Source organism: Lepisma saccharinum, chromosome 6 (genome assembly GCF_977018435.1).
Source record: "Lepisma saccharinum chromosome 6, izLepSacc3.1, whole genome shotgun sequence".
NCBI lineage: Eukaryota > Metazoa > Arthropoda > Insecta > Zygentoma > Lepismatidae > Lepisma > Lepisma saccharinum.
The window spans coordinates 62,446,210-62,468,665 of NC_139234.1; the positions used below are offsets into that span (position 1 = coordinate 62,446,210).

General features: G+C 39.6%; 2 protein-coding genes across 2 annotated transcripts in view; both read left to right on the top strand.

The window, feature by feature from the left end:
• Positions 1–2,318, top strand: part of LOC145989090 (calcium-activated chloride channel regulator family member 3-like) — a 37,600-nt gene extending 35,282 nt beyond the window's left edge. Inside the window, exon 7 of the mRNA XM_083124384.1 lies at positions 2,271–2,318. Within this exon, the coding sequence (XP_082980510.1) occupies positions 2,271–2,318 (48 nt within the window). The remainder of the gene's footprint in view (positions 1–2,270) is intronic.
• A 690-nt stretch (positions 2,319–3,008) lies between these two features.
• The window catches only part of LOC145989425 (uncharacterized), a 32,937-nt gene continuing 13,489 nt past the window's right edge, over positions 3,009–22,456 (top strand). Inside the window, exons 1-5 of the mRNA XM_083124768.1 lie at positions 3,009–3,216; positions 10,900–11,178; positions 13,737–13,919; positions 15,544–15,814; positions 18,879–19,013. Coding sequence (XP_082980894.1) covers positions 3,028–3,216; positions 10,900–11,178; positions 13,737–13,919; positions 15,544–15,814; positions 18,879–19,013 — 1,057 coding nt within the window. The 5' untranslated portion in view covers positions 3,009–3,027. The remainder of the gene's footprint in view (positions 3,217–10,899; positions 11,179–13,736; positions 13,920–15,543; positions 15,815–18,878; positions 19,014–22,456) is intronic.

The following is a 22,456-nucleotide window of genomic DNA, read 5'->3' on the forward strand; positions in this document are numbered from 1 at the left end:
GTGCAAATGTCGACTCCTACCAGTCCGACAGGGTCTTATCTCACGGCGTAAAACAAAAGAATGTCGCACCGCGTCCGATTTCAAGTGGAAAAATTGTGTCGATATCACCCGTTCCGATGTCATGGTGTTTCCATATTTTTGTCCATCCCCTGTAGTGTCGTGTAGTACAGTTATGAATCCAGTAGACAGATTCAGTTGCTCAACCAGTCGATGCCTTATTACTACACAATACGTAAACAAACAAACTCGATAATTCATGACCTTTTTTCTACACATGATATTTAAAATGTAACTTCCCACCTCAATATGAAATAAGATTTGAGCTAAATTTCTCACATTGTCCACGCCTGTAACGTTTTACTTCAAAGGGGCCCAGGGACAATTATGACTTTGCCCTTAGGTCCAGTAGCCCCTATTCCGAGGCCTCCCATTTGGCGCAGTGGTAGCGTCGTTGCCTTGTAATCAAGGGGTCCCGGGTTCGATACCCGGTGGAGGCACAAGTGGTTCGGATCCCACTTTAAAAAACTGTAGGTCCAGTCCCGATTAGCCTTACTGTGCATAAAGTGGACTTAAAACACCAACTCAAACCAAACCCCTATTCCGACACGCAGGGTATACAGCGTATACATTGCTCGAAATGAAAATTCCTAGTTGTGAATTTTCTTGTTCGAGTTAGGGGATAGAAGGAAAGATCCTTATATGGATCAATGTGAAGACAATGCAATAGGTGGAGGAGGATGCTTATGCAAATTATGCTAGCTGGGGGGATGCTTCATGATTTTTTCTTTACTGGGGGATAGCATCCCCCGTGTCCCTTACACTCCCCCCGCCCCTTACGCACACTCTTCGAGCACTGATGATCTATTAACAAAATGGTTCTTGTTTCATGAAAAGGTATTTTTAGAAATATCAGTGGTCTATCGAAAAGAAATGGCATGGTTAAAATTATGAATTATACAGTAATATTGAGGTCCACTAACACCAAAATTAAATAGTGACCATGCGCAACAACCTTCTTTTTTGGGAGGAAGGGTGGGGGTCCAGTCTTTCCAATCAACATTTCAATGAGTGACAAATTTTTAGTGAATAAAGTCCCATCGCCGCTTTATTATCTATCTCAAGACTGGAGTCCGCTGCTATTTCTTCGTAGCAGATTGAAATTTACCTTTTGATGTTAAGTCACTCTTCATCGACAATCTACAGGTCCAGTTCAAACCCAATGACTGAAATGCTAAGTTTGTTTGAGTATAAAACTCACTATTAGTATTAGAGGGCTAATGTGAGCGGTTCTTACGTTGAATCTTGGCCTGACGTAGCTTTTTGGGCTAAAGGCGCATCCACCTCAAAGTCCAAAAGAGGAGTATTTAGTATCCTTTAAACAATTTCACCAAACAGTATTTTTTTAAATGTATGTATTATGTAACCTATTTTTTAAAAATGTTTCGAACAAAGAATACACAAGATCACGAACAAAATATTTGGCTCCCCCCCTATTCCAAAAAGAGAATCCTAGCTGTGCCACTGCCTTGAAGTAAGATAAAATATTTCTAATGTCTTCTTCCAGTTATTTATCAGAGATTCAGACTATCTTGATACTACATTGATATATATCCTAAGTTGATGACAAAAAAATGGGAAGGCAGAGTATTTGCGGTAAAAGTTAATTTATTTTACAACTGAGAGGGTGACTAGCTAACTATTGTGCGTCCGTTCCACTCTAGCATCTTCTCGACATTTTTTCAGAAAGGGCCCCCCCAATATTTTACTTGCAGGGGGCCCCAGAGAACTGTGCTACGCCAATGATGTGGGTTCATGAACGCTCAACGGAGGAAAGATGTATATGCAACGAGACTTCGCAGTTAAGATTTGAAGAAGCAATCCCTCCTAACCAAACATTATTGCGGTGGAGACAGAAGCTCTTCATGACCGGATAAAGAAAGGACAGGAAGGAAGATCATACACACGACAGGGAACCTGTGCTGCTTCTGTGCTCAGGTCCACTCAAAAATTCACTGCGGAAATGATCATTTTAACTTGGAATCTGAGTACTTGCACATGTACCATGAGCCCACACACTTGCAATTAGCCATTCTTACTGTAGGAGCTTGTGTCGGCCCTCTGGTATGAATGATACAGCGTAAATACATAACTTCATTTAAACGTATGGGAGTAACAAAACATTTGGACTAATCTATAACAGACCATGATCAAAGGAGAGAATCCTTTGTTTTCCATTCTCTAGTACTTATTTACTTCGCTTTTATCTTCAGCCTCCGATAAAAAGCCGATGCAGGGATCATCAGGTAGATGTGATCTGACGGTTGAAATTCGTCTCTTATGAATGTATAGGCAGAGAAAGTTTAGCATGCCGAATATACGTGTATTCCCGTTTCACCTAATGGCTTATCAATACACGATAATGTGATTTATTTCCCAATCACTATTTTAGGTGAAACAGGAATTCTAGTTTTATCTATTTCCCATTTCACCCAATTTAAGTTAAAATGGAAATATTTCAAAGAGGGAAATTTGATCAGAGGGTCAGGTCTCGGTCATACGTGACGATCGACGTAAACGCCAACAAATTTGGAACACACGACACGATAATATAATAGAAATAGCATTAGATTTAGTCATATTATACACACACAAATATATATACATACATAAATGTATGTGTGGGAGTATACTACTGTTGCTTGCCAGAATATTATAGGAATAGGCTTCATTCGAGCAAACAGTCGTTCAGTTTCAGTTATTGCTGACTGCTTTTCAGGCAGTCAACATTTATATGCAGGTACATACATAGCAAATTTCCTTCATTTTATATATTTCTCTACCTTGTTTCGCCTAAAATGGAGGATACATGTCTAGTCTCATCATAATTGGCAACCCATTAAGCGAAACAGGATGCACTCCACAAAATGTACAATATTTGTTACATATCCAACGATTCAATATTAAATTTAAAAATTATTGACCCTTTTTTTTCAGAATTTCATGGATATTTTCAAGAAATCTTTAGGCATGATCATAGACCAATCCAAAGGGTTCGTGTTCAATCTCATTGCTTGTCAAGGAAACACTATTACACAGCCTACCCCGTGCATCACATCTTCGCCAGGGTGTCCTCGTGACATAGAATATAATATTCAGAATATTATTTCCTCCATGGATCCATGCAATTTGACTGAGGCATTTCAAAGCATTGTACAGGTAAGACTTGCAAGTTCTCTGGGACTCATTATGAATCTGTGTGAGCATGCATATTTTTGGTCTGAAAGTCAGTTTTCTAAGATTGATTTTGGGTATGTTTGGCATGAGTTCTTTTTAAAAAATGGAAAATTTGCAAGGAGAAATTTCATCATAATGATTTCATTTGTGGGAATAGCAAGAGTTAACGTTTTATAGCCAAGGTCAGTGGCGTGCCCAGGATTTTCGAAAGGGAGGGGTTATGTATACTTTTTCTTGGTAGTCAGCCTTCATTTTGTCATATTTTCCTACCTTTGACGTTCTTTTTTTAGGAATACTGGGCAAAAGAGGGTGGTGGTTATAGCCCCCATCAACCGCCCCTTGGGTACACCACTGGCCAAGGTACATAGGAAATAAACATATTTTCGTCTTTCTATCTCAATGTCCATCTAGAAGCAGGTATTGTACCAAAAATGTTCAATATAAGCTCATAATTTGTTATTGCATAATACGCATGCCATTACATTGCAAAGGAGTTTCATGACACACGCCCTTTTAAAGAAATACGCTATTCAATTATTATACATCTTACACGCACTAAAAACTAAGAGACTATACATTTATTGGTGCAAGAGCGTTTGAAGGCTGCCAAACTGTTTTCCTTTGGGTGACGAGCATTGAGTACCATCGCCGCGTGTTCTGAGTTTCGAAATCGGACACACACAAATATATTAATACATACGTGTGTGTGGTGAGCCGAGGTAGCATAACCGGTATAGACTCTGACTGCCACGAGGTGATCCGGGTTCGATTAACGGGGTGTGGTGAATTGAGGTGGGAATATATCAGTGTCCGTGCGCATGGAGCGGCTGTGGGGCAGCCTACAACAAATGGGTAAAGGTGGCCGGAGCGTGGTGATGATCACATCACTTATACAAAAGACCAAGATTGTCAATGTGTTATCACCACATCGCCCATATACCTTCATGGCATTTGTAACGTTCAAGAGGATAGTTTTACTTTCAGCCCGTTTTTACGTTAGGTGGTAGAGCAGCACAAGGCTGAATCTCGCTCTGTAGCAAATAAAAAGACTTTTCAATTCAATTCAATTCAATACATCTATACCTCAGGATCTCAACAGAGAAAAGTGTTATATTTTTTTTTCTTCTGATTTTTTTTTATCTCGGTTCACCTGTACTAGCTTCAGTACAGTCATGGAAAGTAGTTCTTGGGCCACGAGACCTACGATATCGTAACATCTTAAAGCCTGTTGTCTACGCAACCCAAAATATCAAAATTGTCGCTTGGGTTTGCCTGGCGGACCTGGATTATCGGGAATGATTGAGTATTGACAGCAGCGTGAGTCATACCCCCAAGCCCAGCCATAACAAACAACAGCTGGGTGCCGTGAGACCACCAGAAAAAGTTTCAGGAATTGGTTTCTTAACAACAGCTATTCGTAAGAAAATGTTCTCTTTACTGATATTAGAGTCATTGTGAAGAAAGTTCACTGAAATGGTGGTTTTCGTCGAATCATCATCACGCAACACACATGCTGTCAACACAGAAGTCCTTGAAAAAGATTGGAGTTAAAAACAACTACTTGACTAATGATAAGACGAATCGCTATTCATTAGTCCCAACTTAGAATTTTGTGTAAGACATGGATCATCATGCCCTATCATCTATTTCATAACTTCATTAATCATCCTCATCGCCAAGTGCTAGAAAAGCAATATAAAATAAGCAAAATTAAGAAATTAACAAATGACATTTTCAGCGATTTCACGCAGCGACTCAGTTGCATGTAGACAAAGTTTCATTAATCGGGAACCAAGGGCCCCCTCGTTGTGCTTCATTGTCATTTTCCCTCCACTTTGCCTGCCGCGATTAACCTGAAGTTGATTAATGCACAATCCACAAAGTGCACCAAAGCGGCGCATATTATGAATAGGTAAACTATGTGATATTATGCTAATTTACAATTTAGTAATAAAATGTTAATTTTGGGGGCTTCAGTTAAGTGCTTCCATTACGTAATCGCGATATCATCAAATTGTACGAAGCGTGTCTACACCTACGTAAAGTGTCAGTCCCCGTCATAGGCGTGCGCAGACCCTCTGATTAGGGGGGATAGCCTTGAGGCCGGAAAAGAATAACGTAATTTCATCTCACTTGTTTAAATTTTATTGCATTGATGGGTATTTATATATACACCCCTCCCCCCGCCCCACACACACATATAAATACATACATACATATATATATATATACACACAACACACACACACACACACACACACACCCACACACACACACACACACACACACATACACACACACATATATATACATATATACCAACAGTAAAAATCATATAAATTGTCTCTCAAATCTGCGCATTCCTTTTCCTCCCAACAATTGTTCATGCACTTAAGACAAAACCTTTTAGCAGCAGTACTTCTCTCCTCGGTAATATAAAATGCATTACAGAAAACAAATTGCGAGCAAAGCGACCAATAAATTTTCAGATCCAAATTTTTGCAAAATGAAAACAATGTCGATTTAATATGGGGAAAAAATTCATGGAGCGCCATATTATTCTCTTTTACAATTTTTTTCATTTAGATCGTTTGGCGTCCAGGGTTAACTCCCGCCGACCCCTAGCTACGGCTCTGAACTTGACTAGACTGCAAGAAAAGCACACATTGCGAGCGAAGCGAGCAAGAACATTTTACAAAAGGTATTAATATTTGTATAAAATTTGAAATCAAAGGGGCAATTGCAGCTCTGTCTCCCCCCCCCCCACCCCGCAGGTGCTCTTGGCAGTCTGGAAGAAATAATGCAAGAAAGACGTGAAAACAAAATCCATCTTGAGTATCCTTTTGTCCTGCTACTCTTAGATTCTGCTACTCTTGCTTTCCTTTACTTCCATGTTTGCCCCTAAAATTGATTTCCGTTCAAGGTTGTGGGGGGCTGTGGTTTCGCCACTGCACCCCCTTCCCCCGTAGTTGCCTTGAATTCATCGGCTTGAAAATACTTAATTTTCTTTAAGAGTATAATATAGTTTAATAACGGCGATAGGATTCATCTATCCTCAATTTCTAGGTGAAAATATAATAATATAGGGGCATTGATGTCTGAAAGGTATGCAAGGATTGCCACATCTTCCCCTTAGAAAACGAATGTCAACCAAAAAGTACGTTTTCACATGTATAATTTGATTTCAGTCATAATAATTTACATTAATTATTATAATGAGGATGCAGGAATGCGATAATGCAACACTATTATCGGGGTAATATGCCCCATGGAAAAATACCTTGCTTGTCTCTTCGTGGAAAAATCTGCAGACGTCCATGATTAGGGGTGCATTTGCCCTCCCCCTGGCCCCATGGGCGCACGCCTATGATCCCCGTGATGGAATTTGTAGCGCAAAGCCAGGGCTTTAAGATCAAATTTGTTTTGTTATTGTTTTTATTAGTAATTACCTCAGTTTTCTTCCTCTGAAGTTAAATTATTCATGACGACGATTAATAATTACATTAAGACATGAATGAACATACACAGTGAATCCATTTTGGTCGGAACTCGAACTCGGAACCTTGTTCGGCAAGAAATAAATATATCCATAAGGCATGAGTGTTTCATTGGAGATGTTCCTCTACTTCCGTCATTTTATCACTAATATATTTCTTTAATATACAGTAATAAGTCACAACTACCTAAAAATAAATATTATTTTGCATTTTCACATGCATATGTTTTTTTACGGTTAGAGTGTGAACTGGCACCTGTTTATTTAGATTGTTCTTTATGTTTCGTGTGTAGTTAAAGATAGGAAATATGCTTGAGGAACGATTAGGGCTATAAGAATTCCGTCGGTGACAGAGTGGTTAGCACAGTGCGCTACGATGTCTGATGTCCTGGGTTCGAATCCCGTCGTGCGTATGAGTGTTCTTTGTGAGTGCCCCTTCATCAATTTCATCATATCACTCATCCTCGTCGTCGCGATTAGCAAGAGGTGAAAGAAAAACGACGCTAAATAAGAAAATAAAAAGACTTATAAGAATCATTCTTATTTCAGGACGTGTCCTACATTTTATAGTTGTGTCTGGCCTCCGGAAGGAATTTGCAAGAAATCTCAAATGTCGTATACGTATTTTGAGCATCACGTAACTTCAAGTTAGATGGAGAAACAGAAAAACTGAGGGAAGTCTAAGATAACGTGGTTCCTTGGAGAAGTATGCTTAAATCAAAGAGTCTGCATGGTTGCTACTGGACGTTCGGAAAAACAATTACAATCCAAGCTCAGAAATTACTTCACGATTTTCTAGATCCGAAAAAGTCCGGATATATGTATAAAAATGCTTACTTTGTGAAGTTTTATCGATATAAGTGTCGGTAATTTGTTCGAAGTAACAAGTAATTTTTCTCCTTATTGGAGAAATAAGGCACACAATTCTGTTTTTTCCCAGTGTAGTATAGTAGTTTTTTTACATATTAATAAACAAGCACTTCCAGACTTTGTTTACGAAATTGTGAATTTTTTCCTTCCCGAGTTCATGGATTGTTTTCTCTTCCTGGCCCCACATCGACGAAAAACGTTCTGTCTTACATACACAAGCTATTAATTAGCAGTTGAGGAATTTTGAACTCAACCGTTCACTTCAACATTAATTTTTCAGCTGAAGATGTGTCATATTCTCATTATATGCTAAGATGTCCTAGTAACCTATTATATTTACTGCAAATGCGTTCGTGTCCAACATTCTGAGACAATTTGTCCTACTTTCCGCTGAAGAGTGATCTGATAGCCCTATGTGTAACGAGAACTGTTTTTACTCAATTTCTGATATAATTTATTCCAGCATTTCCTTCAACTTCTATTACCTTGTTATTACCTCCAGTGCTTACACAACTTATCGTTCGTACTCGACTTTTGGGTTCAGAAATGGTTTACAACACCCCCATCTCCCGCGTGTAAATAGCAGGCAACAACACTCTAGAAAACCACAATGTATACAACTTGTTTACTACATATTTTACGAAAATATTAGAATGTTAGCTTGATATAACTGTGGATTGGAACGAACAAAATAAAATACCTGTTTTATACGCGCACTGGAACGAGCGCAGGCCTGCTGTGAGTCACTCTGGCAGTGAAGGTCACTGATCGAAGCAGTTGGTGCTTGCTTACTACAAGCAGGCGCCTTATCTTTCCTCAAGGAAACACGGAAATCTTAGTTACTTTCTTTCGCCAGACTAATGGTGAACATTTAGAGGAACGTAAGGAGTAGTATCGTATTCTATTGGAATTAGATTTCGTGGTGTTTAAAAGATATCATAACAATATGTAAATCTCTTTTGTAACCTACACTGAACTTATTTTAAAGTTTCATTGACATGTGAAAGCGGAAATTTAGAGATCCTTCTTCCTTACGATTTCTAAACAACCGAAGAATGTGGTGAACGTGAAACTACTTATTGTTCGCATCAACGATATGCATTATACAAATGGTCCTTAATCAAAAACCCTATTACATCACAGGAAGTGATATTTAAACAATTCTACCACGTATCCAACGTAACCAATATTCAGATTGATTCCAAGCTTCTGTTTGGGTTATTTTGTGTCGCATTTTTACCTCTTGCGATAATCGCGACGACGAAGATGATGGGTAATGATGCGAATGCAATGCTACATCTAAGCCTCAACAGATTTCAAAAATGGATCCTCTGGCTTTGTAGAGATTTACGGTAATTTTGATTTTTATTTTCATTTGGTATTTTAAGTCCACTTTATGCACACAAAGGCTAATCGAGACTGCATCTACAGTTTAAAGTGGAATCCTAACCACTGTGTCTTCACCGGGTATCGAACAGGGGACTACTTGATTACAAGGCGACTCTTCTACTACAGCGCCATCGGGAAGGATGAGAGAGAGAGAGAGAGAGAGTTACGGTGACTACGATAATGAAGAATTGAAAGTAGCAGAACGCCTAAGCTATTCTTTTGCCAATATTGGAATTGTTAATGAATGTTATGAATGTCAGTTCAAATTGAAAAAAAATAAACTAAAAGATTTCCAGAGTGCCGTTACAAATCGTTAATTTTTCTCTTTCCACACATTACTTTGCTACTATGTAGATATTTGCATGCTAAGATGTAGAAAGTGCTGCATTTTCAGTGTTTGGAATTGCGATTTATTTCTGAGAATGGAGTGAGTAGTGGGAAAGGATCACCTCACATGTTTGGATTATACCTCCCCGCCAAAAAAAGACACAAAATATATATCGGCTGTTGTTCTTATAAGGAAATATAACATGTATGAATTGTGTCAAGAAATATTGGAGCCACACCCCCTATACGCCTTCATGGCGTTGTGCTAAGCACAGGGGAGCACTTTACCTTTACTTTTTTTTTTTAATATTGGAGCCTATTCACATCCCTACGGAACTTGGAAGAAAGCCCACGTAGAGATTGGGAAGTTTTGTTACGACAAAATTGGGATGTATAGTAAATTAAAATGCAAAGTCCTACCTTGTGCCAAGCCATGAAGGCGTATAGGGGGTGGGGAGTTAGTGGAGTTATAGCCCCACACTTTCTTCATCAGGCCGAAGGTGGGAATGATGTGATCAGCACCACGCCCCTGGCCGCCATACCCCCCCCCCTTCCCCAGAGTTCCCTCCAGGTACCGACTTTATACGACGCTGGGTGGGCACCGAAGCAGCTTGAACAGGTGGACAGAATCCAGATTATCCCTCGTCGAGGATCGAACCCAGATCTCTCGCATGGTAATAAAACGCCCTAACGACTGTGCTACTGCGGCACATACAGTAATTAAGGCAAGAATTGTTTTAGCGTTTCGTTCAACGTTTTTAGGGGAATCATTTTCGGAGATATAACGTGTAGCTCTTGTCGGTTCTGCGACCTGGGTTGAGAAAAGGCGATTTTCTGACGAACAACATTCCACCTGACAAGTCACGTGACTTTCCTACATTTCCTGTGCCTGCTGGCTTTTGCATGAAAGACGAGTAGCTCTTGAGACAGACAGAATCACCCGATCACCTAATGGTGCAATGTGTGTTGCCTACCCTTCCGGCATTATTTACTGCCATTAAAGTCTTATGGGGAAGAACTTTTTTCCACCACTGTACATATGACTAGATTAGACATGCTTGCGTTGAAATCGAAACCAAATAAATGACATTTGAACCAGAAACGAATAACTTTCACTTGTGTGTATGAATGACATTTTCTTTATAATTTTATGGCATTAGTTACTGAAATATTTTGTAAGGATAAATGTAATTCAATACTTGTATCTATCATAATAGTGTTGTGTTTTTCTATTTTGTTTGAATGATTATTTTATTAATTTTCGTGGATTATATGGTAGAGCAACCACAGGCAGAACTTTGCCCATGAATAAAGAATTTCTAATTCAAGTTCTAAAACGTAAATAGAGGTTCCATTACACACACACAGAGTAGTGTGTAGGTTATTAAGTATTGCATTTAGAATTGAGAAAAACAGCAAAGTAATCCAATTGTCAATAAATTTCCGCATTTACAGTTTATTGTAAAATTATACCTATTTTTTTTTTAAATAATATTTTTAAAATTTGTGCCTAATTCAATGAAATTAAAAACATTGTGATCAAGATAATTTAACAACTTGTTGTTGCTTCAATTCTTCCACAGTCTATGAATGACCAGGTATACCCTGTGTTGTATGTAACCTCAGCACCTCTAATGGTGAACCAGTGGAACCGTTGGGATGCTGTAATTGAGACAATTGCCCTTCCTTTTAACATCTTGGCCTTGGGACAGAGAGCTTCTCCAGACTTCATAAAGCTGACACGATACGGAGAATTGTACAGCATTGGAGAAGACGGATCAAATTACGCCACCTTAAAACTTGGCATTCTTAACGTGTTGAGGAAATTGCTGAACAAAGTCGAAACCAGGCATTTATCACAGGTATGTGAAACATCGAATGTAGATTTTCTGCATGCAGTATACCTTATTTGGAGCTAAACATAGCTTTCTTTTGGGGATATTACATTATACAGGATGATAAAAAAATTTCGATCGATTTCTGTGAAAAACAGATATTAGGATCAAACCAGTAATGAGAATGGATAACCTAACACTTAGTAACACATAATCTATCAAATCTTCTACAGATAATGTAAACCCAACCTCCAGAGTAACACATAATCCATCACAGGTTGTACTGAGCCTTATTCCAAATGATCACCCTGCATCTCCACACAAAACTCCCAGCGACGCACCGCTGTACGACGAAACGGCTTTTCTAACATTGGAAAGCGATCGAAACTTTATAATCACCCTGTACTTTTAACCCACGAAACTAAATGAGAAATAAGTGAGCTCTATATCTAAACATATTTAGACGGGTCTTGGTAACACATAATTTACAATGCAATCATTTAATTCTTTCCAATTTCTACCTCATTATCCAATATAATTAAAATCCTCAATTTTAATTTTTTTAACGGTGAGAAGATTCTTACACCGAACATGCTTTCACACGGGGTGGAAGACATTAAGATATAAAATTTTTGTTGGTAAAGTACTGCTCACCGAGACCACGTTTCGATGCTGCAAGATCTCGAAAAGTTGATTTTTTATCCTGTATGTACGCAACCGTGCCGCACGGATTCACTGTCGCCAAAGATATTTCATTATGCTATTGATAAACTGTGTAACGAATGAAAGATAGGACCGTGTAAATACTTCCAAACAAAGGTACGTACATAGTCCTTCTACAAGGTGACCCAGAGATGTATACCCATTTTGGAATGAACATTACACAGTTAATTGTACACCAAACTGTATTATTTTTGTTGTATAATGTGTGTGATCTATTGCCATTTATTTTACATTTATTTATTTATTTATTTATTGCAGTTACCATGGAATCGTGGTCGGTGGAACATCGCGCGTTCATGTATGATGCCTATGTTGCAGCTCAGAGGTTCAGCACCTGGTAGTGTTTTTGGAGTTACAGTGCCTGTGGTTCGAAACTGCTTAACTTTTTTAAGATTGTTTTGCATGTTGGAACTGATCCATGCCGCCTTACGTGGAAGTGCCGGCGGAATAACCTCTGAGCTGCAACCACTGAGTCTCACATAGGCATCATACGTGAACACGCGATGTTCCACCGACAACGACTCCATGGTAACTGCAATAAATAAATAAATAAATAAATGTAAAATAAATGGCAATATATCACACACATTATACAACAAAAATGATAGAGTTTGGTGTACAATTAACTGTGTAATGTTCATTCCAAAATGGGTATACATCTCTGGGTCACCCGGTATAATGAAAAAGGGGGATATCGTAACAATCTGTAGATTTGTTGAAATGTAAATCACAAAGACCTCCGAACAACCCCAGACATTTAGCCGTCACCTTTCAAGTCAGGAAATAGCTCGAAACATTTAAGGAATGTCTTGTCAGACATTGCCGATCTTCCTTGAGCTTCCTGGATCGCGATTGTTGCAAAGAGGTGCAAACAACCGCGATCAAGGAAGAGTCGTCAGATAACTGAGTCGGCGATATTGAGGAAATTGAGTTGGAATAAATGTCTGGGACGAGAGAGGTCAGTGCTCAGTTCCAAACGAGCAGTCAGTCGAGCAGTAGATTTGAGTACGGAGTGTCAGGCAGATTAGCGAGTTACATCACCCACCTGAATGGTTAAAGCTTCTTGGTTCGATCTCACGAACCACAGAGTTCGTTACGATATACAATATACACACACAATTTAAGGTGGATGGATTTATTCCTGCCGATTCGCTGTGCTGCGCTGGCATGTTACTACTTGCACGACGTACTATCGCTTTTAGCCTATTTTTCTATAGAAAAATACACATGCTAGTGGCAACCGTGAATGTGTGTAGGGTGATTGGATACATACGGGATAAAAAATCCTTTTTCGAGGTCTCGAGCACCGAAACGAGACTTCAACGAACACAACTTTTTGAGAAAAGTCGTTCACCTTGAAGACATCGACACGCTGTGGAAAATGTGTCGGTGTTGTACCTATATTTAATTGAGAGTTTAATTTTAATTTCTGCCCATTCCTCCGGACACTACATACACTATTTGGCTCGGCTGGACTGTAACCGACACTAGTGAAGCCGTTTTTATATTTCCTCTCCTTTTGGAAAACTGCTATGATATTTCAAAATCAGAAAAATTACATTTGCTTAGAATTCCTTCTAGGGCATTCACCTGAATCTTCGTGGGCTATACTTTCGCTGTTCGATTAACATTCGTAATACTTTCGTGGCTACGTAAACGTAATAAGCTATTGCGAATATCTACACAACAACGTAAGCAAACGACATGAAGATTCACGTGAATGCTTTAGAAAGAATTCTAAGCAATTTTCAATATCATAGCGGCTTTTTGAAAGGAGAGGAAATATGGAAAACGACTTGGTTAATGTCGGAGAAAGGTCCAACCGAGAATTAACTTAGGAAGCTGTTATATTTGTATTTTAGGAATTGAACCATGAGATTTGCGAAGAAAAGGAAAAAGGAGTTCTGACGATCGGGAATGCAGAAGAATATATCCTGTTTCTCATGCCTGAAGAAGGAACGGAATTCTCCTTAGATGCCACAAATGTTCATTGTGAAGGAGAAATAGGCCCAGATGGCAACATGATCAATAGCACATGCTTATTTGTAAGTACCGAAATGATGCTAATTTTTCTTTATGTTTGTACAAATTTGCATTTAATCTAATTTATAAGTGGCCGCGGTGGCTCAGTCGGTAACGCGTCTGACTACCATGCTAGAGGTCCCGGGTTCGATCCCCGGCCGGTTCAAATCCGGGAACTTTTCTAACGTTGGAAGCGGCCCCGACGCCCACCCAGCGTCGAATAACATGGGTACCTGGGGGAAACCCTGGGGGGTAAAGGCGGTCAGGTACGTGATGCTGATCACATCACCCCCACTCACGACCGGATCAAGAAAGTGTGGGGCGTTACCCCCACCCCCCCTATACGCCTTCATGGCGTGGTGCTATGCACAGGGGAGCACTTTACCATTTTTTTTACCTAATTTATAAGACGCCAATGGTCCCGAATTGGAATCTCAGTCTGGGCATGGGTGATCTTTGTGAGTGTTCCTTCATCAGTTTCATCACATCATCACTCATCCTCATCGCGATTAGTCAAGAGTGGAAGAAAAGCGACGCTAAATAACAAAAATAAAATAATTTATTTTATTGCTTATCATATAGTAGATGCTGCTTAACATCTATTATAACTACTCTAACCGTAGATTATTAGCAGAAAGAAATGGGAAGTGTCTCTCGACAAAAGAATAATAATAAAAACGTGAATTTGACCGCAATGAAGGCGACATTACGCGCTGAGACCAGTAACGAGTTTTCCAAAATATCTTTTTTTTTTTTATTCTGAAAAGTTTTCATGTGTTTCAAATATTTCTGATCATTCAAGGGGTGTAAGGGATGACCTTTTGAGTGGGCGTTCACAGTCAGCTTCATTTGCACGTGGCACACTTCGGTGACTATAGTCTCTGTAGTCTTCCGGGTTGGCGAGGCTGTGGCGTCTGGACCTACAACCGATGTATTCATCTGTAGGACTGTGTGTTGTCCTGTTTTGTCCTTATATGTGCTGAGTGCTTGTTTACAGCCTCCGCTTTTGACCTAAGTGGGGAAACTTTGGTTTTCAGAGACGCTAGTTTAAATTATTGTTAAGTAATGAATGAATCAATTAGTTTACAATTGAGTAAGTAACATTTTAATAGACAAATGTTCTTATTAGGGACCTTTTGTGTTGAACTTTTGTGCATTTATTTGCGTTAGCAGAGTATACGCTTCTTTACTTCAATGCAACAATCCCTGTAACACTGTAACAATACCATCTGTAACCAGGGCCGGATGAAGGTGGGTGCTATTGATCGTGCAGCATTAGGCCCATTCCTGAAATAGAACCAGATGAAAACAGACGAGAATTTTCCGAAAGCTGACCAGTTTTCTTTTGCTATATTAACCTGAAAATAAATCTTAGAATGAAATTTGGAGCCCCAATTTCGGACGCCTAGACACAGCGTTACTTATTATACAGTTACTATTATTCTTTACACTGTGACGTAACTATAACGTCGTTGTGTTTATTGTTCACCGAAGATTTCAAGCATCAGGCCCAATTTCGACTTAATCCGGCTCTGTCTGTACCACATTCATTCTTGTATGAACTACTGCTGTATCAAGGCTCTTTATCTGTTTTTCAGCAGGATAATGTAAATATAAAAAATAAATACGAATGCACTATCCTTGCAGGAAGGTACGTGGGAATACACCGTCGAGAGAACCACTGTCGATTCCAACTGCTCCAGGCTGGTTCTGTGGACCGAAGGTTCTGTGGACGCCCCCGACGTTAGAACGTGGACGTCTGCTACAACATCTGGAGTCAAAGATACCGAGCTACTAATTTATGCCGAAATAATAGCAAGGAACGAGTCTGTTGAGGTTTCGGAAGTTAGAGCACATGTTGCCTTGCCATGTCAAGACTCTGAAGAGATTGTGGATCTCGTAGACTCCGGTTACGGTGGTTAGTACAACTTGGTGTTGTTATTTGCAATCACTTTAAAACTAAAGGTTTATAGTTACATTTATAGTATTGCCGTTAACCACAGTCTTACTTTCTAACTTTCAAAATTTCTTGACATTTTAGTTACTACCTATATCATAATTTGAAATCATTCGTTTACCAACATTGGTTTCATGTCTTTCTCGAAACTTTCAACCTGCTCATTTCTGAATTTATCCGAGGAAACTTACTGAAAGCGAAACGTCTTTTGTTGATCATTGTGGTGCCATTTTTAACAAAGTTTCATGAAGATTATGTCTACTGCATATAAATACTGTCAGCTTTCTATTATTCACCCTATCGCATGCACGTATTAGTGCTGCTCACGAAACAAGACATTTCCCGTTTCGTCTCACATCGAAAACTACTGCAAGCGATCTCTTATCCTTGTTTATTTTTACTTCGTGCAGAAACTTTTTTAAACCTTAGTATTTTTTTTCACATAAGGTAGAGAATCATTTTCTTCTTTAATGTTTAAAAAATATCCACATAGATAGAGGAAATGCACAGTGCAAGGTTCATGTCTTATCGCTTTTTGTATAAAAGATACGTGGGTTCAAAGCTTCGGTCACGTGACTTTTCGGTCATCCGTTGTTATACGGGGGATAAGAATGAAAATAATGCAACAAAAATTGAATTCAGAATTATGTCAAATTCAATTATCCCCACACAGGAAAATACGAACAAACACAAGTTTAACCACGAATTTAGGATTGCAATTCGCATTTCCTTATTTTAGATTGATTTTCAGCTAATCCTGACTACAAGGATGGATGACGACATTAGACCAGTAATCCAGAACCTTCTACGCCTAGGTCGTGGGTCGAACACTCAACGAGGCGACTCGAGATTCTTATGAATCATTGAAAGCAGAAAAGCACTCCATTGTCTCCGAACCACCGACCACTCCTGGGCATAAATGTTTTCCTATTGGCATCAGAGTCGAAGGGCCCGGCCGTCTCCTTCACCTTGAATTACAATTTAGATCACTCCAAAGGCTGGCAACACCTAGCACGCTCACCCAGCCATGCAATTTCAGTAAATGGAAAATTGCAGGGCGAGAATGGGCGAGGCCTATTGTTTCCATTCCGTGGAACGGCTCGAAAACAAGGGCCCCTCTTGAAAAGCCCTCGCCTCGTAATGGTGGCACAACGAGAGCAATCGCAGAATTCGCAGCGTCAGTGTTTATGCAAATAACAGATTTTACCAACTTTCGAAGGAATGACATGTTAATACTTAAGGGAGCGCTGTGAAAGTCAAGGAAACAGGAGGGTAAAAAGGTATCCACAGGGAAATTTTGCTAAATCGATCAGAGACCTTGTCTAATGAAGAAGCCTGACGATCAGATGAATAACATCATCATCCTGTGTACAATGACACCAAACTTCCCTTCCATGTAGTACACCCTAGACTGCATCTTGCAGAATATCGAGGCTCTGGCGTCTGAATTCGCAGCCAGTATAATTCTCGGTAAGGCTCGTGTTGTGTCGTTTGTGATTGTCCCTTCATCCATCTCATGTCATCACCATTCATCCTCATCTTCAAGATTAGCCAAAAGAGGCAGAAGAACAAAGTGAAATAAACAAAGTCAAATCAAAATGAAGATACCGAGACTTGTGTCCGAATCCACACCTAGAGTAATGGTTCCTGACTTGTCTAGGTTATGATTACTCCCTCGTAGCCAAATGGTTAGCGCTCTCGCCTCTGGTGCGAACAGTCCAGGGTTCGATTCTAGATGAGAGCTTAAAAAAAAAAAAAGTGTTGATCCAGCATCGTGAGGATGATTGGGAAATTACTTGAAAAGAAGAAGCAGCAGAAAACAGCGGCGATGGGGCTCGATACGCTGACCATGCGCCGCCAAACGAAAAGCCGATTGGTATGCCTTGGCTCTCAAACAGCTGTTGCGCCATGTAGTTTGGTTTAGTACTTGGATATGATTGTCAAGTTTCTTAATTTATTATCTATGCAGCCCACCTAAAGTATCCTTCAAGTGCAGGTACATACATCCCGTAAAGAAATCACATTAATTCATCCAGTAAAATTTATTTTTCTTCTGGAAGATTATTTGGATGGCATTATTTTCATAATAGCCTACGGAATAATTCAAACTAATTTTAATTTCAACTACAGAAAAAAATAGTTTACACTTTCATTTTCTCATAAAACATTGGCAATGCTGATTTTTCAACTTGTGACTCAGAATGTTCGGGTTTTACATTGGGACAAGTTGTTTCAATTCAGTTTCCTCAAACAATTTTCCAAATATTTATGTACTTCTTTCTGAATTATCTTAATTTGTATCTGTATAATTCTATCTACATTACTTGTGTGCTGTATAAAACGGTCGTTATGCATTCCAAATGTCACAATCACTCCCATCACCGATTCAAGGACATAGAACAATTATCTCAATTAAACACCTTTTTTTTTCGTTTGCTTTTATAGACCAATGAGGGATGATGGCAGCTTTCCGAAACCCTTATTCCTACCAAAGCATCGAATCTTGAATGTCATTTCCTCCACAGTCATTGCGTCTGAAGAAACCTGACAAAGGTGCCAGAAAGCAATGACGTGGCACCCACCTCGCCGTAAACAACGATATCCCATAATGACACCGTTGTTCCACCCACAAACACAATCAGCAGCCATTATGGTGCCTGGCCAATCCCAGTCGTAAGCAGCCTCAGGGTCTAGTGAGTAGGAATCTGCACCCTTCCCCGTCACCTTCACCTTCACGCAAAAGAAGAGGAGGAAAAGGGAGAGAAACGTTTATCAGCTAATACAACCAAATTGCCAACACTTTTACCACTGCAGCTGACAGAAGTTAACCTATCATTTACCATGTACGGGCTGGAACCGTCTCCCCTGTACTTTGCCACGCATCACTAAGAATTACAGAGCGATTTGTGTAAATTTTTTTTTGCTTCATAGTTCCTTTTCCTTTTTAACTTTTACTTCGGTACACTATGCTTCTCAAATGTGACATTAATGGCTGTAACCTGGCGTTATTCTTTATTTTTTTCAGTGCCTGATGTTACGAAAGGCGATGGAGTGTACTCGGCCTACCTGACACGATTCTGCGAAATTGACGGAATATACTCCTACTGGGTAGAGGTGGTCATGCGGAAGGCGCAAATTGGAAGCAAGTACTTGCAGGCAGGTGAGCAGGAATTCTATCACGAAAATACCTCTGAGGAAAGAGAGAGAAAGGGTTCTTCGATGCGAACTGGTGTCTTTTAGAAGTGGTCATGGTCCATAACGTGATTGGCCGCAACTACCTGTTTCCTAGTACGTATTATTGTCGATTCAAATCGATTCTTCTCACTTTTTCAAAAAGCTTGCAGGTCAAACAAGGCCACTTTCCCTTCGCAGGTGATGGTATGGTTGGCTTCCAAAAATCATTCCCTAAGCATACCGTACAGTAGTTTCCGGAGAGTTTAAGGGGTTTCGAAAAAGTGAGATTCGACCTGTAATTGATTTAGGGCCAATGCTCGGTGCTGGGTTTCCCACCTCACAATCCTTCAAGTCTCGAGATCGAGTGTCTCCAGAGAGAGAGAGAGAGAGAGAGAGAGAGAGGAGGGTAAACTCTCATTTGGAAAAGGACAATCAAATCAATTCCACGACTCCGCTCTGCCATGCACGGTCATGCACGATCTATCTTTATAGTCAGACACTTCTCTGTTCACGACATAACACCCATGCCAGGAATCTTCCTAGAAAAAGCGAGACGCATAGAAGGACTTTCTGGCGAGAGGACAACGCAGGTCATGCAGAGAAGTTTAATGAAGTAGAACATATTCGGTTCTTTGACATTTGAGGGTGTTGGTCTTGGTGTTCACTCTTTCTTCTTGATTAGAAATGATTTGACTAACATCCTCTTCTGGTTCTAGCGGTATTCCAGTTAGTAAGAGCTGGGACTTCAAGGAAGGATACCCTAGTTCAACAACTGAAGGACCATAAGGATATTCCCACCGTTACAAAATCTAAGCACTTTTAGGACACCATGAAATTCTCTGCAATGACCGAAGATATGTGCTGGCTGAAACATATAAATAATATTTTCACAACCATATGAAATGAGCAACGGACGTAAACCCAAGCTCTCCTATGTGCATTGCATAATTAACCCTTCCTTTAACAGCCATTATAAATAACGCTACGTATTGATAATAAAAAACCCACAAAAATGTCCTTTAGGTTTATCTTTAATATGAAGGTTGTTATTACGAATGGCATCGATCGAATCCTATAACAGAGTCAAAAGAAAGCTTGAAAAACATTTACTGAGATAGTAGTGAAATTCAGGGGCGACAAATTTTGAAAAATATTGGTTGTGCTCGAACACTTGACTTGGAAGTTCACCAAAAAATCTCATAAATTCACTCTTGCATGTATCATGATATTAATGCACACCAAGAATGCATTATTATTTTTAACAGAATCTGTTATTTACTGATTTCAATAAGCAATTCATCACGAATCACTATAACAACTATATAATAATAATGACAAGATAAGGGCCCTACCAGGTAAGTTGCCGCCACTGGTAAGATTTACTTCGCCTGCGGATTCACATTTAACTCTCTCATAGTATTGTATGTAATTTTTATTCTGTCTACAAAGTCTAATATCCATTATGGTCACTTTTCATTACTCATACACGTATATTCCTTCTCACTCTCTCTTGTTTACAAAGAATGGTTGTAAAAACAGCCCAAAAGACCGGCGCTTGGTATGATGAATAGGATTATGATTATTATTGGTATGTTCTCATGCAACGTATGAGTTAATTATTTTTGCCGTAGACTTGTCTTACATTCCAGCAAGTTAGAAAATGATTACGTAAAATTACCACAAGGTTGTGTTCAAAAACACCCAGTGAATTATGTTGAGCCCTTGAGTTCTGTAACTGAAAGCCGACCTGTCTGCAAAATAACACCGAACAAATGATTAATGAACAGAATCAAAACGGTACTTGTGTAACATAGGGCGGTGGTTGCAAGGTCAAAGTCCACACAATGTCAAGAGCACCTCTCTGCCTGACCTCTGATCCTTGGACATGCTGCTTCTCGGGCGGGGGAAGATTCCAAAATGAAAAAAAGAAAACGAGCGAAGAACAATAATCTGGAGATTTGAATGAAACGTGAATTCCGCCCAATCCAGTTGTCAGGTCAATTCCGAACGGATATCCTAGTTTCCACCACAGGGAAGGGATGATAAGATAATAAAAAACGGGGAGAGGTGTAAGGGAGGGGGATAAATCGAGATACAAAAGGAAAAGGGGACTTGGGTGTAAAGACTCCTAACTGCAGGCGGTGCTCGGAACATGGAGGCCCCACCTGTATTGCATTCGAGGAGCCGCCTCATATTTGAAGAGTGTTGCTAACTTCTGTTTATTGCGACTAAAAACAGTGATTACTGGACGTATTGTGGAAAGTGTGATATTTTTACTTTTGTGATATGATCCCATTTTATTTCACGTAGTGTATACACATTCATGGTAAAACTTCTCTAGTTCACCCGAGTGGACTTCAAATCAAATATTGCCATTTTTTAATACAGATATAGACACATTTACAGTATTCAGTATATTAGACTAATATTTTTTTTTTCATGATGTACTATTATCAGGTTACTTCACACATCACTTGAGGTCTCACCATGTATGATATCCTTAGAAAACGGCGTGGGAAAGGAAGACTTCTCTCCATTTCCATATATATGTATGTACGTATGTGTGTATGGGTGTATGTGCATGCGTGTGTGTGTTTTTGTGTGCAAAGGGAAATAGAGATAGACATAATCCTAATAACGTATGTTTGAAAATTACGTATTTCTTGTTATAAAGAAGAGTAGCCTGGAATATTTTATGGGACATATTTTAGTGTGAGATCGTTGGTGGAACAACCCCGGGATTTCGCAATATTTCATTCATCCTGGAGCGTACTTATCTCATTGAATTATTCTCTATATTCTCCTAATAGATGACGCTACGGGGTCTCCCCGATGGCACAGTGGTAGCGTCGTCGCCTTATAATCAAGGGGTTCCGGGTTCGATACCTGGTGGAGGCATATCCCACTTTAAACTGTAGGACCAGTCCCGATTAGCCTTACTGTGCATAAAGTGGACTTAAAACACCAACTCAACCAATCAATCAATAGACGACGTTACATGCTATCTTTTGCGTATGTTCAAAGTGTCAAAGTAGAAGTGTTAGATTTGTCCCTTCATATCTTTGATCTACATCGCTCATTCTTATCTTCGCGATTAACCAAAAATGACAGAGAAGCGACGCTAAATAAAAAAAATACAACTAAATGGAGTCATGAAGGTACGGCACAAAAATTCGCACTTTGAAGAAATTCTTTCATTCCTATAACTAGCAACACTGATCAGAATTGATGCCATTGTCTCGTCCTCGGACTGAAACCCATTCCGGTGCAGTATGTAACGCATACATCATTGCGAGGTGCTGATTCTCTCGGCCCCTTCTCCGCCCGTCAGAAGAGGCGTGCACCGAGTCCAATTACGAGGTTCATGATTATTAGCTGCCCTCGCCGACATTAACTAGGAGACGACTCCCTGGCATAGTCAGCAAACTA